The sequence below is a fragment of the Colias philodice genome, chromosome 20, assembly GCF_061535455.1.
Source record: "Colias philodice isolate Cphi_HAF_F1 chromosome 20, ilColPhil1 Martin Lab GWU primary, whole genome shotgun sequence".
NCBI classification, from domain to species: Eukaryota; Metazoa; Arthropoda; class Insecta; order Lepidoptera; family Pieridae; genus Colias; species Colias philodice.
This window is the reverse complement of record NC_143105.1, coordinates 9,275,457-9,290,999: the sequence shown is the minus strand read 5'-3', so window position 1 is coordinate 9,290,999 and position 15,543 is coordinate 9,275,457. Positions and strand designations below refer to the sequence as shown.

At 33.5% G+C, this 15,543-nt stretch overlaps 1 protein-coding gene across 7 annotated transcripts in view; it reads right to left on the bottom strand.

The window, feature by feature from the left end:
- Nucleotides 1-15,543, bottom strand: part of smash (smallish) — a 149,002-nt gene that overhangs the window by 3,966 nt on the left and 129,493 nt on the right. For 5 of the 7 annotated variants that reach the window (XM_089708041.1, XM_089708043.1, XM_089708040.1 and 2 more), the window contains 9 exons: nt 10,269-10,401; nt 8,418-10,064; nt 6,810-7,112; nt 6,095-6,424; nt 3,128-3,280; nt 1,979-2,035; nt 1,253-1,704; nt 563-686; nt 113-229 (listed from right to left, as the gene is read on the bottom strand). In XM_089708041.1, coding sequence (XP_089564167.1) covers nt 113-229; nt 563-686; nt 1,253-1,704; nt 1,979-2,035; nt 3,128-3,280; nt 6,095-6,424; nt 6,810-7,112; nt 8,418-10,064; nt 10,269-10,401 — 3,316 coding nt within the window. The remainder of the gene's footprint in view (nt 1-112; nt 230-562; nt 687-1,252; nt 1,705-1,978; nt 2,036-3,127; nt 3,281-6,094; nt 6,425-6,809; nt 7,113-8,417; nt 10,065-10,268; nt 10,402-15,543) is intronic. The other 2 variants (XM_089708045.1, XM_089708044.1) reach the window with 2 other exon arrangements.

Below are 15,543 nucleotides of genomic sequence, written 5' to 3'. Positions count from 1 at the left end.
CCACCGATTTAGATTCTCATTCTTACCGAAAATAATCGGCAACTAAACTCGATATAGAAGTGATACTGATCTCTATCTTAATACAAAAACTTTATTATACCAAGAGACAAACCTGAACAAGCCAATGCTGGTTATAGTTATAATTAGCTGGTTTCTGTCGCGGCGGGTTGCGTGTCTGTAGCCACTCGCTGTTTGACATCAGTTTTGGTGTTGGAGCTGCGCTTAGTGCCTGGAAATTGGTGTTAATAAATTAATTATTTAGTTTTTTTTATAAACAAATACAAAATTATTAACATTTGGAAGTATGTAAGTTTATGTAATGTAATGTAAATGTTTAGATCTTGTGATACCTTTAACGATTTCTACCCAAATGTTCGAATTTCCTAACAGATATAAAGAGAATATTATGTAGTTTAATTAAAAAAACATTCTGGAAGCCGCTAAACTTATAGAAAAGTATCAAATGTACTAAACTTAAAAAACACACATTACCACTTTGCTATTAAGTAGTTATTTTTTAATCCAATTTCTTCTTTATTTGCAGTCAATAGATAAATTTTACCTGTAAAGTATGCCTGGTCATCGGATGATATTGTCCATTAGCATTGTTCATTGTCTTCTGTCTCAACTGGACTCCGTTTCTATCGATATTGGCATACTCCACGGCGGACGGTGTTCTGCTGCTCCTGGAAATTACGGGATTTTTTTAAAGATATATAATAGTTAGGTAAACCAGGAAAATTCGCATCTTCATATATTTTAATCAAGATCCAACGGAATGTTCAAATAAAAATGACAGACCAAAATTTTATTAAAATCGATTAAGAAGTTTCGAAGATAAGCGCAAACAAACATAGTAAAAGATGTCATGAACATAATTGGCTAATTCATGAAATAGTCACTGTCATAAAAGTAACAATATTGTTAAGTGCCCAAGAATTCTGAGAACTGTAATCTCACTCTTATATTTGCAACGAAGGTTGATTATACTCTTGATTATACTCAAGAACAAAGGATGGATAAGAATCCATCCTTTTAATTGACAACGTAAAAAGACGTCCATCATAGAGCAAAAATTTACATGTAAAATGATTAATTTCATTCTATTTTTTTACCCAGTAACTATTATGATGTCTCAATCATAAACTGAGTGTAAACAATTTTCGCAGTTTAAATTTCTTACAATGCAAGTATAAAGCATTGCCTATTAATAGCATGCATAACATTCATATATTTATTTAAAAGTTATTACCTCATAGTAATTTCCCGCTCTATCGACTCCCGGCTTTTCGGTTTCGGCGGCAGCACAGGCTGAGTTGGTCTCACGTTTGGAACATGTCGTCTCTCATACTTCTTATCATCATACAGCACTTTCCTACTTTCCTCAACACCAAAGTGACTCTCTATATGTTCTTCAGACACAAACGGCTTACGCTTTAAGCTTTCGTCTATAATTGGCTTTTCCAACAACGGTTGTGGAGGCTTGTGTAAAGGACTATGTTCTGCCAGCAGTAAATTAGGCATTGAATGCCTGTAATTCTGAATTCCTTTCGATCTGTGAACTTTTTCTGGTGTACTCGCTACTGAAATGTCTTGGATCGATTTCTGGATTATTCTGTGTTGGTCACGCAATAAATTCTCCTTTTGTCTCCTTAGTTCTTCCTGTTCGAGCTGCAGGAGCTCTCTTTCGAAACGCAGTACTTCCTATTTTTAAGTGTGGTATTAGTTGAGTGCGTTTGTCGTGTGTTAGTTAGTAGAACGAATAGGTTAGTGCAAAGCTCGTTTATTTGATTTAGAAACGAATGGCATAGTTTTCAGTTTACACTCATGGAACGAGGAAATAGCACGAGTATCTAATCAACCACGATACTTCTAAAAACTAATAAGTAATAAATAAGTATGTACAATTGGAATATGTTGTGTGTAAACCGAAAATTATGTATTTAAGAATAGATTTTTAGTGAAAAACATCAATCACCTTTGTGTGAGCATCGTCAAAGTGCCCGTCTGGCCAATCGTCGTTAATGCGAGCGGTCTGTAAATGTACACCATAGCGGCCATCTTGTTTAATGTTATTTACACACATAAAATGGCGGACGAAAACCACTACATCAGTATTATATGATTTTAAAAATGAATATGATAGCGAAAAATATTAAAATAACAGAAATTAACACAAAAATTTAATTAAAATTATTAAATCAAACTGTTTAAAATTAAATATTTGTTACAGATTTGATGATAATTAACTTAATATAAAGTGCAAGTGCATTATGAACAAATGGGTGCAACTACTTAGTGCAAATAAAAGGCAGAATATACATTAAATAAATATAATTTATTAGGAAAGATACGGTGCGATACAATAAACTTAAACAGAACTAAATACTTATTACGATATTTTTTTCTATTACTTATATATTTTTTTCAGAAAATATTCTAGATTAATTTATTATACAAGCATTATAAGCAGTGCTAGAGTTATAGCAGCGTTATTTTACATTTTTACTATACAATAAATTAGAATATTTATACAAACCATAACCAATTGAGGATCATTCATAAATTACTAACATAATTAGTCAATTTTAAATGACAACACAACAGAAGAGAGAAAAAATATATATTTATGACAAAATTTACGGATGATCCGTTATATAAAAAGTGACTGATTATTCAAGTATTTCAGAAAAAAACTTCGACAGGCGTAAATAATCGGTCGCTTTTACAAAAAATGACGGTTCGTTTGCAAAAAGCGGTCCCGTAACCATCGAATTAGATAATCAAATTACAAAACCTGATATAACCGTTATCAAAATATAATTTTATACAGTTCTAACTAAACGTTACAATCTTTTTTCTTTAAATAATATTAAAACAATAACATAATTATAAGCAATCTTTAACATTCCATTAAATCTATCAATTATCAACAAATGCAAGATTCATTAGAATTATCTTCATAATACTTCACGAAATGAAATATCGAAGATAGGAAAAGATAGCACTATCAAACTAGCAAAGACCAGGGGCATTACAACTAATCTATCGAACTACAAAATCTACATACATATTTGGTATTATTTATTTTGATAGTATAATCTTTTATTTCCTACTCCTCGCTTACCTGTTGTTGTTGTAATTTTTTGTCCAAATGATCTATTTTTGGATCTACATTTGGCAAATCACTGAGCTTGTTCGATAGATCTTTTGCGAATGTTTGTTCCTTATTTCTTGTCGATTCTTCTTCGTCTGATGTAACAGTTATTTGGGTGTATGGCTGAAAATATTTATGTAAGCTATTAGATGCAGATATAATTAAAAAAAAAAAGACGGGTTGCACTCCGGGAGTGCCGGCAGAAGTGAAAACTTGATTATTAACGTTGAGCATGTTTGATATTCATCCGTCTTAAGCTTTTTCGTGTCCCTTCGTCCAGCATACTCACCACAACTCACCATGGAATCCTGATATTTCATGAATGTCAAAAAACTGTTCTGAAATAGTGCTAAATAGTGCCCAAAGGAAAAAAATAGTGCTCTTGTACTTGCGAAGTTATAGCCATAGTTCGATGAGTATGCTGGACGAAGGTTTCGCCCAGCATACTCACCTCCGTCCGGAGAATCTGTATACGCTTCAAACATAATTCATACTTCAAAAAATAGTTCCCAAATAGTGCCAAACGGTGCCCAAAAAGAAAAAACAGTGCTCGAATAACTTCGGAGTTATAGGCTTCGTTCAGTGAGTATGCTGGGCGTAGAACCTACGCCCAGCATACTCACCTCAGCGCGCGAATATCGAACGAGCTATAGGTATAATTTACGTCTCAAAAAATTGTACTTGAAATAGTGCCCAATATCAGTCCAATTTTTGCTTGACTTTTGACTTAGAAAACCATTAAATTTTAATGTAAACTTCTACATACTAACGTAAAATGGGGTACAGTCGTCGACATAATATGTTTTTGGACAAAAATATTTAACTTTCTAATTGTAGACTTCATGTTATTGGAAATAATTATGGTATTTTCTCACATGTCAAAAACTTTCGATTAAATGCATTATTATATATTTTATAAATAATAATAAATGAATGAAACTTTAAGCGTAAATGAAGTCTATTACTTCATTGCATTGTGTGTTTGTCTGAATAAAAACAGTCATTTGCAGCCAATAAAATTAATATCTTGAAAAATTGTAAAAAGAAAATTATACAGTTTCTTTTTGTATATATGTTGCAGGCAAAACTTATAACCAGTCAAAACTAGTACTGTGACATAGTTATACAAATTTTTAAAACTCTTTCCAATAGTTTCATCAATGAAAGGTTTAGCAATAAAAAACATTTTTAATTACTTACGTTATTTATTACTATTTAAAGGGCCAAAGTAATCAGAATTCTAGTTAACTAGTTCACAGCTTTTGTTAACATTCATAATATAATCAATGTAAATAGAAAAAATTGTAGTTTTAATATTGTATATAATATACATATAAAAAAATGTTCAGCGTCGCGGGCGCCGCGCGTCGTAAGCCCCATACCTATTGACCGTACGTGCATCCATTACTGCCACACTATATTGAACTTTATCACATGAGGAATACAGGTCAATTCCGTAAACGTTGTGGTACCGTCCTTGATCCGGAAAATGATTATTTTGAATAATTTTGTCAGTTGTAATGTAAGCATTAATAACAGCAACTTTATTTTTCATGCATGATTTACTTCATTTGATATCTTAATCCTTCAAGCGCCGTGATCTAGACAAATATATAAAATCATTGTTCCTAGCTACCGGGGTCCCATGCGTGATGCGACGCGCGAAGGTTTAATCATATTATTATAAAGTATTATTAAAATAATGTGTAATTAATAATATTGCGATTCTAAAGTAAATACTCCCTTACATAGACAATATAACAAAACAAATAATTTACACAAGACAAAAATTGTTAGAAAGAAAGTTAATAATATTGTATTCGACTGTACTCAATGTAATGTATGTAGAAGTTTACAATCAAATTTAATGGTTTTCTAGGTCAAAAGTCAAGCAAAAATTGGACTGATATTGGGCACTATTTCAAGCACAATTTTTTGAGACGTAAATTGTTCCTATAGCTCGTTCGATATTCGCGCACTGAGGTGAGTATGCTGGGCGTAGAACCTACGCCCAGCATACTCACTGAACGAAGCCTGTAACTCCGAAGTTATTCGAGCACTGTTTTTTCTTTTTGGGCACCGTTTGGCACTATTTGGGAACTATTTTTTGAAGTATGAATTATGTTTGAAGCGTATACAGATTCTCCGGACGGAGGTGAGTATGCTGGGCGAAACCTTCGTCCAGCATACTCATCGAACTATGGCTATAACTTCGCAAGTACAAGAGCACTATTTTTTTCCTTTGGGCACTATTTAGTACTATTTCAGAACAGTTTTTTGACATTCATGAAATATCAGGATTCCATGGTGAGTTGTGGTGAGTATGCTGGACGAAGGGACACGCTTTTTCGATCAGGTCACGTGTCTTGACGTGAGTTTAAGATTTTATACCCAACGCCGCTAAAGAAGTTTTCACTTCAAAAATTTAATGACCTATATAGTATAGCGCCCGGCAAACTTCTTGGCCAAAAAGTAGCGTGGTGGTGGAAGTTTTCACATCAAGTTTTAGTACATTTTTATATGCGCAAGCTTTCCCCACTACGTTAAAAAGTGGTCAACTTACGTGCCGACTACTTTAACTCCTGTTGGTCTTAGCGTGATGATAAAGCCTTCCTCGATAAATGGGCTATCTAACACCGAAAGAATTTTTCAAATCGGACCAGTAATTCCTGAGATTAACTCGAAAGGTATATTTTAATAATAACTACAAATATATATACCAAATGACTCAGTTCAATACTACACAGATAATTTGGGACACTATTAAAATATGACATATCGAAACAAATTAGTTTTTCATTACCACAATTGGTAATATATTCAAGGTCGTCTAAATTCCTAGCAAAATCCTCTTATCAATTAGTCACACTCATAGACTCGTCACTTACTATAGCCATGCAATAATCGACTCTATATCCTTATACATAAGGTACTCACCTCACTATTCTGTCTGCTATGAGGAGCGGAAGTTTCTGGAGAAGATCCCTTATACCAGGCTTCAGCAGACGGCCCTCTATCTATATCAACACCAGAATCCCTGCTATCTCTCAACTTAGCGTCCATATCATGGGACAATGTTTTCTTATACAGCAGTTTTTCGATCTTAGTTTCCTCTTGTAAAAAGGAGGTAATGTCAGGTCGTGGAGCTAGTGTTAAGTCGACATCTAGATAGCTGTCGTCCTGTCCCTCGATGCCAAGGAAACTTGTCCGCTTGTTGCGTATTTCTTTTTTGATGCGGCGCGCCGAGTTCGTGTGCTTGAAGTTACCCTGAAAGTGGTGAATTAAATATCTGAATGTTTATCTATTATCTATTAAATGTTTGGTTTATCTGGATGTGCTATAAAAAGCTCTTAAAGTTATAAAGGGATGTCTTTCAATAATTCATAATTAACCCATTGACCACCGTAAGGCCCGATCGGGGCGCGACACAATAGATTTTCTATTGTGTCTGTGATTCCGAGGACTGATGGATTAATGGTAAAGTAGATACACACAATGTTCAGGATCCTTTATGATTATTAGATATGTTCACAAATAAGTAGTTAACATTTAATTAATTTATTGATATTATTTAATCACTTGTATAATCAAACGTGTCTGATATGATAAGTATCGAAATTGTCTAACCAATTATAGATATAATTCTACTTACATTCCCTAGCAATTCATCTTCAGGGCTGTCTTCAGCGGGTGGCGGCGGTGGCTTTTCTTTGGGAGGTTCCAGAACATTCGCCGGCAAATCTAACGGAAATGCTCCTGCATCTACTACGTTATTCTGCCCAAATATATCAATGTTCTCATACAAAGGCGTCACAGGCACTTTGTTATTAAAATCGAAGTCATCTTCAGCTGCCTCCGTTTTACTCTCATCCAATTTGCCATCGTCGTTCATCGTAATTTCTACACTTTCTTCCGAATCGAGCTCTTTGAACGCCAGTTCTAAAGCGTCAATGACCTGAAGTTGGAAAGGGTGGTAAAGAAAATGATTCAGAAACAGACAGCGAAGAAACACTACAAAATAAAACAAAGCACATTTCATTTAAAGGAGAAAACATAATATAAGAAGAAATAAAACATGCGAACGCAACGGAATGAACACAAAATTTAGCACAAAATGCGGCGAAGATGCGTGTTAGTTATGAAGCGAACACTACGTATTCTTACCTCGCTGAGCCCATCACCAAAGCCGATGAATAATCCTAACAAATTGAAACAAGCCTATTCCGAGAGCGGCTACACGTGACTAACATAATCACTAGATAGGGGCCTGTTTACACGAGATATGAATGGTTTAGATAACGTTGTTTTATCATACACCCAACTAATGCACTGATTTCTGAAGTATCGTGAAGACTGGCCTATTATATACGGTACACCTCGATACAATATATAAATGCATATTACATTGATGAGGATATAAAATACATAAATAAAACTCATACATAACATATAACATATATTTTCGATAATGAATTTACAGATATTATCACGAACAGAATTATCTAAAATACTAATCGTAAAGGGGCTACATGAAAAAATAAATCATACAATTGACTTTCTAATGGGCACTAATTTAACCCTGTTTTATTACTACTTGCTAATGAATTGTGATTTTAATGTATTTTTGTATGTATTGTCGAGTGCTAGGATTGTTATTCGTTTTAGCACATGATGTTTAGTACGAAAATATGATCATTTAGTAAATATGACTTAAGGAAAAAACAGTTGTATAAAAAAATCGTTCACCAAAAGGATTGGAAGACGGATTTTTTTGGAATAGATTGTTTGCATTAAAATCTAGAACTTTAACCTAATACAAAATTATCACCTAGCTTGCTTTCGCAATATATGAGAAAGTGTATCAGGCACTAGAATAAATGACAAGTTAGTTTGTTCCTTTACTGCTATTATTCGTTACTTGACTTGATTTGACAGATGTTATTTTGTTATTAATTAATAAAATAGTTTTTCTTCTATTAGGCTCGATGCATCTTTTAGTTCGTTTCTGCCAGAACGGATTATAATCCTGCGAAGTACTTACCGCGTCGTCACTAGCTGCGTTACTGGGGATATTACGATTATCATTAGACAGAGGTACATTATTACAAGGGAAATGACTTTGAGCGTTACCTACGTTGCTCTCACATGAAGCTACATTAATGGCCTTGTTAGTATGTGAATTTTGTTCGATAAGTGACCTTAATGTTTTAATGGAATTCTTTGGCGAAATGTTAGTAGTTGTAATATTAGAGACAGTTACCATTGGCATGCTTTTGTTAGTAGAATTGTTGCTGTTAGTGTCGTTTGCGTTAGACTCGCTAGAGTTGGTCCCAGCACCAGAGTTTAAGTTGTTGCATAGTTCATTCAAGTTTAGCTGAATAGTCATTTTGCCCTCAAACACCACCGCGTCGCCGTCCGACGCGTTTGAGACCGGCTCATTGAGACTTACACTGGAATCTTGATTATCTAAGCTTTTTAACGTGTCTTCATCTTCCTTGTCTACTTGTATTTCAGTCACGTCCTCAGTTACGCTCAGCTCCTCGGGATGTGACAGCGCTTGTGTATAGTTGCTCGCGCTATCTGTATCCTCAGTCTTGTTGTCTTGATCGCAAATTTCGTCGATAAACAGATCTTTGTTACACTCAAATTCTGTAGTATTTTCCGCGGGCTCCTCGACTTTCGGTTCTAATGTTAGACCGTCTTCATTTGAGGATTCGTATTCGGAAACTTCAACCATAGGTTCTCCGATGGGAGAAGCTACTTGAGTGAGATCGGCGATGTCATCTGCGGGCGCACAAGAGTCGCGGGCTGTGTGTATGCCGCTGTCTTCTGTTTCAATGTCACTTGGAATAGTATTGTTCTGCATCTCAGCACAATCGAAATCTTCCAAACTCTGCACCCTTTCAAATGAACTCGGGGATGCTTGATCGTTTCTATCTAAGCTGTCTAGCGAACGACAAAAGCTTTGCATTTGACTTTCTAAGCCAGACAGATTGGTTTTAAGTGAACTATCCGAGACCTTATTTTTAATGTTGTCTTCGGGAACATTGGCTGCGTTCAAAGTGTTGTTTATTTCTTCTTCGACAGATATTCTGGGTATTTCTTTGTTCTTTGCTGCATCGAGACAAGAGAGGCGTTCTTTAAGACTCATGGAAACCTCTTTGACTTCAGTTTTTGTTACTTTCACTTCTTCTTCTGCGTTTTGTGATTTGAGACTGGAAAGACGTTCTTTTAAAGATTTCGTGTTACTCAGATCTCCATTGGAAAGTCGTTTAACCTTCTCAGGCTCAGTTGTTTTAACTTTTTCCAAACAAGATAAGCGTTCTTTTAATGGCTTTACTTCTGTCGGCAATTTTGTAAGATCGCTTGCAGACTTTTGCATGTGACTTTCTTCAGTGAATTTTTCTAAGCTATACAGTCTTTCTTTGATCGATTTTTTATTGGCAATATCAGGTAATTTTGTTTTATTTATTTGTAATTCTTGCGAATTCTCGCGTTCGAATTGTTCTCTTCGTTTATGTATGTCTACTTTAGGCAAGTCTTTCTTTGGATTATTATTCTTTAAATCATTCGCTCTCTCCTGTTGGAAGGAAGACAGTTTCTCTTCTATTTTGTTACTAACAGATGTTCTTATTTTATGTATGTCACCGTTTGATTTGTCAGGCGACTTTTCCATGCTGTTATTAACGACAGTTTTGACAATGTTGCTGTTAGTGGTTGAAATGATTCTGGACTTGTATCCTTCTATTGCACCTTCGTAAGTGTACTCTTCTGGCTCGGGGGAGCTTATGGTCGTGGTCGTGCAAGTATCGTATTCGTTGGCACTTGAACCCATTTTTCGGTTGCTGTCATAATTAGACATATTGTCCATATCCGAATGGTTCTTATCAAGGTCCATTCCGTCACTCTGAAAACAGAAAAGTTTAATTAAATCACAATTTCGTTCAACTTGACATCAATAGCCTACATAGCCTACATATAATAGAGAAGTTTAAATATATTCTTAGTACTTTATGATTACTCGTTACATTGATTTGTGTGTAGCGTATTTCTTTCATAGTAAGTATACTATTCTAAACATAATATAATTATGCAACATTGTTATACTTACAGCTAAGCTGTGCGTATCACAGTCCTCACTGAGGCTGCTCTTAGTGCTGGAGGTGCCGATCCCAAGGTCACTCAGATCGTGGGCATCGTCCTCAGGGTATAACGCGAGCGGATTTCGCCGTCGACGGCCAGCTCTGGAACAAAAAGACGAACTTTAAATACTGGTCTAATAGCGTTTATTTTTGAATGCAAAAAGTTTTTCGAATATGTTCAAATTCACTAGTTACTTGAAAATATAAATAACTTTCTTGTTGATTATTTTCCGCAGCAGCTGAATTTTGAAACAATAGTTCTTAACATAGACATATTTATTAAATGACTGTATATTTTTCCAATACTAAAGTTATTTATACATATATAATAGTATCAATAAATAAAATATTTTTAATCAAAGCTTGAAATTCATACTGTATTTACGTATCATTTGTATGTAAAAGTTACGTAAATAAACGTGCATAGGAATCTATTGTAAACTCACACAAACATGAAACTTCTCCAAACATTGAAATTAGTTTATTATAAATTTATTTAAAACAATGACCAATCGTTTTACTATTTCAAGTTCATGTGTGTGTTTAAAATTAGCCGATGACTATTATCACGTAATCATGAGTTTGTCTGCTAATATATACTTATTAGTCATCTCTTGATTTTTATTGATAATAATCGTATGAGTTATACATATGTGTTAATAAGAGGTAGGTAACATATTTTGTGTGTTGATTTTTTTTTAAAGAACAGATAAATAGATACCTATAATCATAGATACAATCAATCATTTCTTCAAATACAATTATCGATCTTTTCTAATATTTTCTTTAATATTTTTGAAATTGTACAAAGCTAAAATAATATTTTTTTTTAGTAACACAATATACATAACGATAGTTAACATAATACCTGTGTCGTTTTTGGTCATTTTACGACGAGCAATACATGAAACTATTATAGAAACAAGCATTTATCTACAAATTAAATAGGTACCTACCACAAACACTGACAGTAATAAATCGATAATTAAATCAGTACTCAACTTACAAGGTAAACAAAACACAAGACAGGTGTACACTGACATTGGACTATATGCATAATGTTTGAAAATTCAGTTACGCAACCAAAACTGGATGTACCAGTAATGTGCGCAATTTGGGATGAGCTTTCTATTCAAATGTCCAAAAGTGGTACAGCGAAAGTATAAGGTGTTTTCACTTTTCTTTACTACACGAATTATGAATTTGATGTATGTGACTGTTTGCTTGGATCACGATTTTAGTTGTTGTAATTATTCAGTGTGGCTTGTATGCTTTCTATTGTTTTTTATATTTGTTTATTTTGGTGATGTAATGTGAAATAATTCTAATATTGTTTATAAGTTTGTTTATTCTCTCTGGTTAGAATATCTTCTGTAATAAACAGATACGGTCATGCTTAATCGACTTATTTAATGAATAGATTATAATTAAAATAACATTTAATCAACTATGTTATTTGCACGCAATATGTATAATTCCATAACTTTCTTCGTGAAGTTTAGACCTGGTAAATATATTTAAAATGATTTATTTTCAATCTGATGTTTTAACTATTTAGTTATACCAAAAGGTACGTAAAGTACACAGAATACCGCGTTGTAAAATAAAATTAGGTAGCGTAGAAACGCATGTTCTAATTCCTCCTCTCCTTTCATAAAAGATGTTAACATACGAACATTTAAAGAAATCGTTTTAAACAATTGCTTACATAATAACACGTGGCATGTTAAAAAGTCCAATGCTTTGTCCATTACAGAGTTATATCGTGACTAGCTTGACCTATGCATACATGAACTTAGCCTATACTTAGACTATAATTTAGTATCATTTAAGTTACATCATTTAACGCGATAATTCCGAATAACCCTTTCTAATGGTTTGGACATTTATTATTTAGTAATTATTTTTAACGGATTTTATTGTCACGCATATACGATAAGTGATGCTATTAAGATTTCATAGATGTGTGTGGTTGATACTTCATCTTAATACTTTGACCTTATCTGGGTGTAAAGATGAATCCCTTAGGCCAAACTTTTTGATCTACGGTCTACCTACACTTATACTAATTAGTTTTTTTATATTATTTACAATGATTAATTTAAGTACACTACATGTAATATAAAAATTTATAACTATATATTAACTTGATGAATTTTGAAGTTTATTTAATATATCCCTGGTGAAAGACACATAACAATTTAGTAAAACAATCTCAAAAATTTTCATTTTGTTTTCCGACACAGGAACAGATCCACGGGTACAACTTAGTGTAAGGATCTGATGGGAACACAAGAAACGTGTACGCAATTTGTACAGGAATCGAACCTTGATCACGAGAGCGTGAGCCACATCACGGATCAATTTGGTGCTTCGTAGGAAGCGTCGCGTCGTGCGAAAAACTTTGTAGATAGGAAGGATATTGTTTAGAGAATTTTATTTGTATGTGAATGTTTCGCTTTTATAGATAGTGTTGAATGGATGCAGATCAGATTTGAATTTAGTTGAATATTGATTATCAACACGGACAATACTTTAAAAAACAAATGAACGTAGCGAACAAGAAAGTGAAATAAGGCAACCATATTTATACGGGTTATGTTAGTGCTTCAAAATAATTTTCATGACATACGCGTGCCACGCGTGTGTAACTGTTAATTAATTATATTACAAGTTTAGGCATATTGGATCTAAATACGTATATTTGTGTTGTTTTTTAAATAAAATAGAGCTTTCATTTAAACAACTGAATGCAATGAATTACATCTTGTGGGTATTTAATATAGGCTACGCAGGCGAAACCGCGGTAAGCAAGTAAGTAATAAAGTTATAAATATAACATGTCACAGAAAGTGTAATTTCTTCACACTGTTTGCGGTGAGCTCAAATGGCAGAAACACCGCAAAATAGTTGTTTCGTAAGCTTTTATACCGCTATTTCATAAAACTTATTATGTTATTAAATACGTACAAGTAGCACTTAAAAATGACATTAATCCAGTGGCAATGACTTGTACAAAAATACTTACAGATCTTATAAATACGAAAGTATCTTTGTCTGTCTGTTACGCTTTTACAGTAAAGCCATAAAACCGCTTATTATAGATTAAATTGAATTACAATGAAAGACGATGAAGGTCGAAGACCTTGGCTCAAGCTACCTTTAAAAAAACATCCCTTTAAGAATAAAAATATCGTTTAGTGGTGCACAGAGGGACATACAGACTATTCGTATTAACTAGAACTTCATGTTGCTTATCAGTTATAAAAATGTTATCCAAACCCATTGAGCCGTTCGTGACTAGACAATAAAACAAACTTTCACGTTATAGTAAGCTATAGTAAAATGACAATAGCATCCCAGTAGAATTACACCATGTGGTAATTCTCGTAATACTTTTGAGAACGTTATATAAAGTAGATAAGGTACTGTTATATAATATACCATGTTTCCTGTATGCAATGAAGCAGTAAAACATAACCAAAATAAATCAAAACAAACAAAAATCAAATGGTCCCATTATATGACTGACTTTTAACCTTGATTTTGATGAACTCAAGCTCAAAAATTTATTTATTCAGTAAGACTTCTAGAAGCACCTTTGAATCGTCTTAACATATCTTTACCATTACCACCGGTTCGGAAAGCTTCTACAGAGATATGTACTGCACACAGACTTAACTTTAAGGCCATGAGTTGATACCTAGTTCAAACATTACTTGAACTGTTTCTTGTGTAGTAAAAACCTAATTTTTTCACGTAACGATGTCATCAAGTCACGTCGCATTTGTACGAAAACCGTAGATTTCTCTAGTATTACGTCCACACGACCAAGTATGTGTTTATTCGTGGATTTTTGCACGACATGACAATGGCTAACAACTAACAACTTTAGACAATCGTTTGTCCTTTTGTGTCGCAATGTTGGTACATACTGTGAGAATTTTGAGCGGGAAAACTGTATTGTCTGTCACTTGATGGGAAAATATTGCTTTACCTAGATGGTGTAAAAATTATAGTTTATTGAGCGTGATGACCGTTCATTAATTAATATTGGTAGTAATACTTCATGTTTATGTAATAAAATAATCTTTTTATTCAGCAAAAACTAAAATATTAGTTCGTGATCAATTTATAAGACATTGATATGTTACAGATTTGAAACGCAATTAATTAATTATGCTATTAACCCCAATGATAGTATGCTTACGTGATAACAAGCATATGCTAAAAGATATCCATGATGATACATAATATTGGTTGCAGTCTTTAAATCCATATATATGTATTACCCAAAAAATAATATTTATAGAATTCTGTGTGTATAACAATGATAATATAATTATTTTTTCAATCACTTTGAAGTATGTAAGGCTCTCAGCCAGGATAGGCCAAAGACATCGCTCATCTGGCTTGACGAGTCCCTTAGGGCGACAATACACGAGTTTCTTAGTGATAATAAATAGCTGTGTTTTACCTGAAAATAAAACACATATTAAATACTTACCTATATTTGAAGCTTACTTCATTGAGAAGGCTCCTAGATTTTTCCGCCTATTTTGCCCTCTCTTTCCGTTGTATACAGGGTGTCCCGTAAGTAGTGGACCAACGGGTTAAGGGGAGTAGAGGGACTTATTATCTAACAAAAATACTAAAATTTATTGTCCTAAACCATAAAGTTTTTGATTTATGCTTTATTTTCATAATTTGATAAAAATATCATCCACGTAAGCTTAATATGAACTTTTACCATTTCTGTTTTTATTTTATTCTTATTTTTTTGTTTAAGGTTGTTAAGAATACATAAGTCTTCCTAATTAAAATGATACTCAAGCATAATTAACAACAACAACAAAATTAGACCAAAAAATAGGTAAAATTTTACGTTTTAAAAATTTACGGACTGAAGTTTGAACAAAGCTGGTGTAAAAAATATGTATGGTGACCCTGTGAAACTTTATTTTAAAAACTTCTACATCTCATACAAATTACAAAAAGGTATAATTGTGTGGTATAAAGTATTTAAAAAAATGTTAAATTGGCGTACAACATTCAAATTAGAAATTATCAGGTAGTCAACTCAATAAGTTATTCCGAGAATTATTGCCTTTATGGGCGCGCGCTGGAATTCTTTTGTATTGTTTCTGGCCAATCATAGACGATACTTGAACCCACTATTATTTTCTTTGACTTTCAACTATTTCAGTGACTTGCTTATAGCTCGGAACTACACGCGTGTTTAGC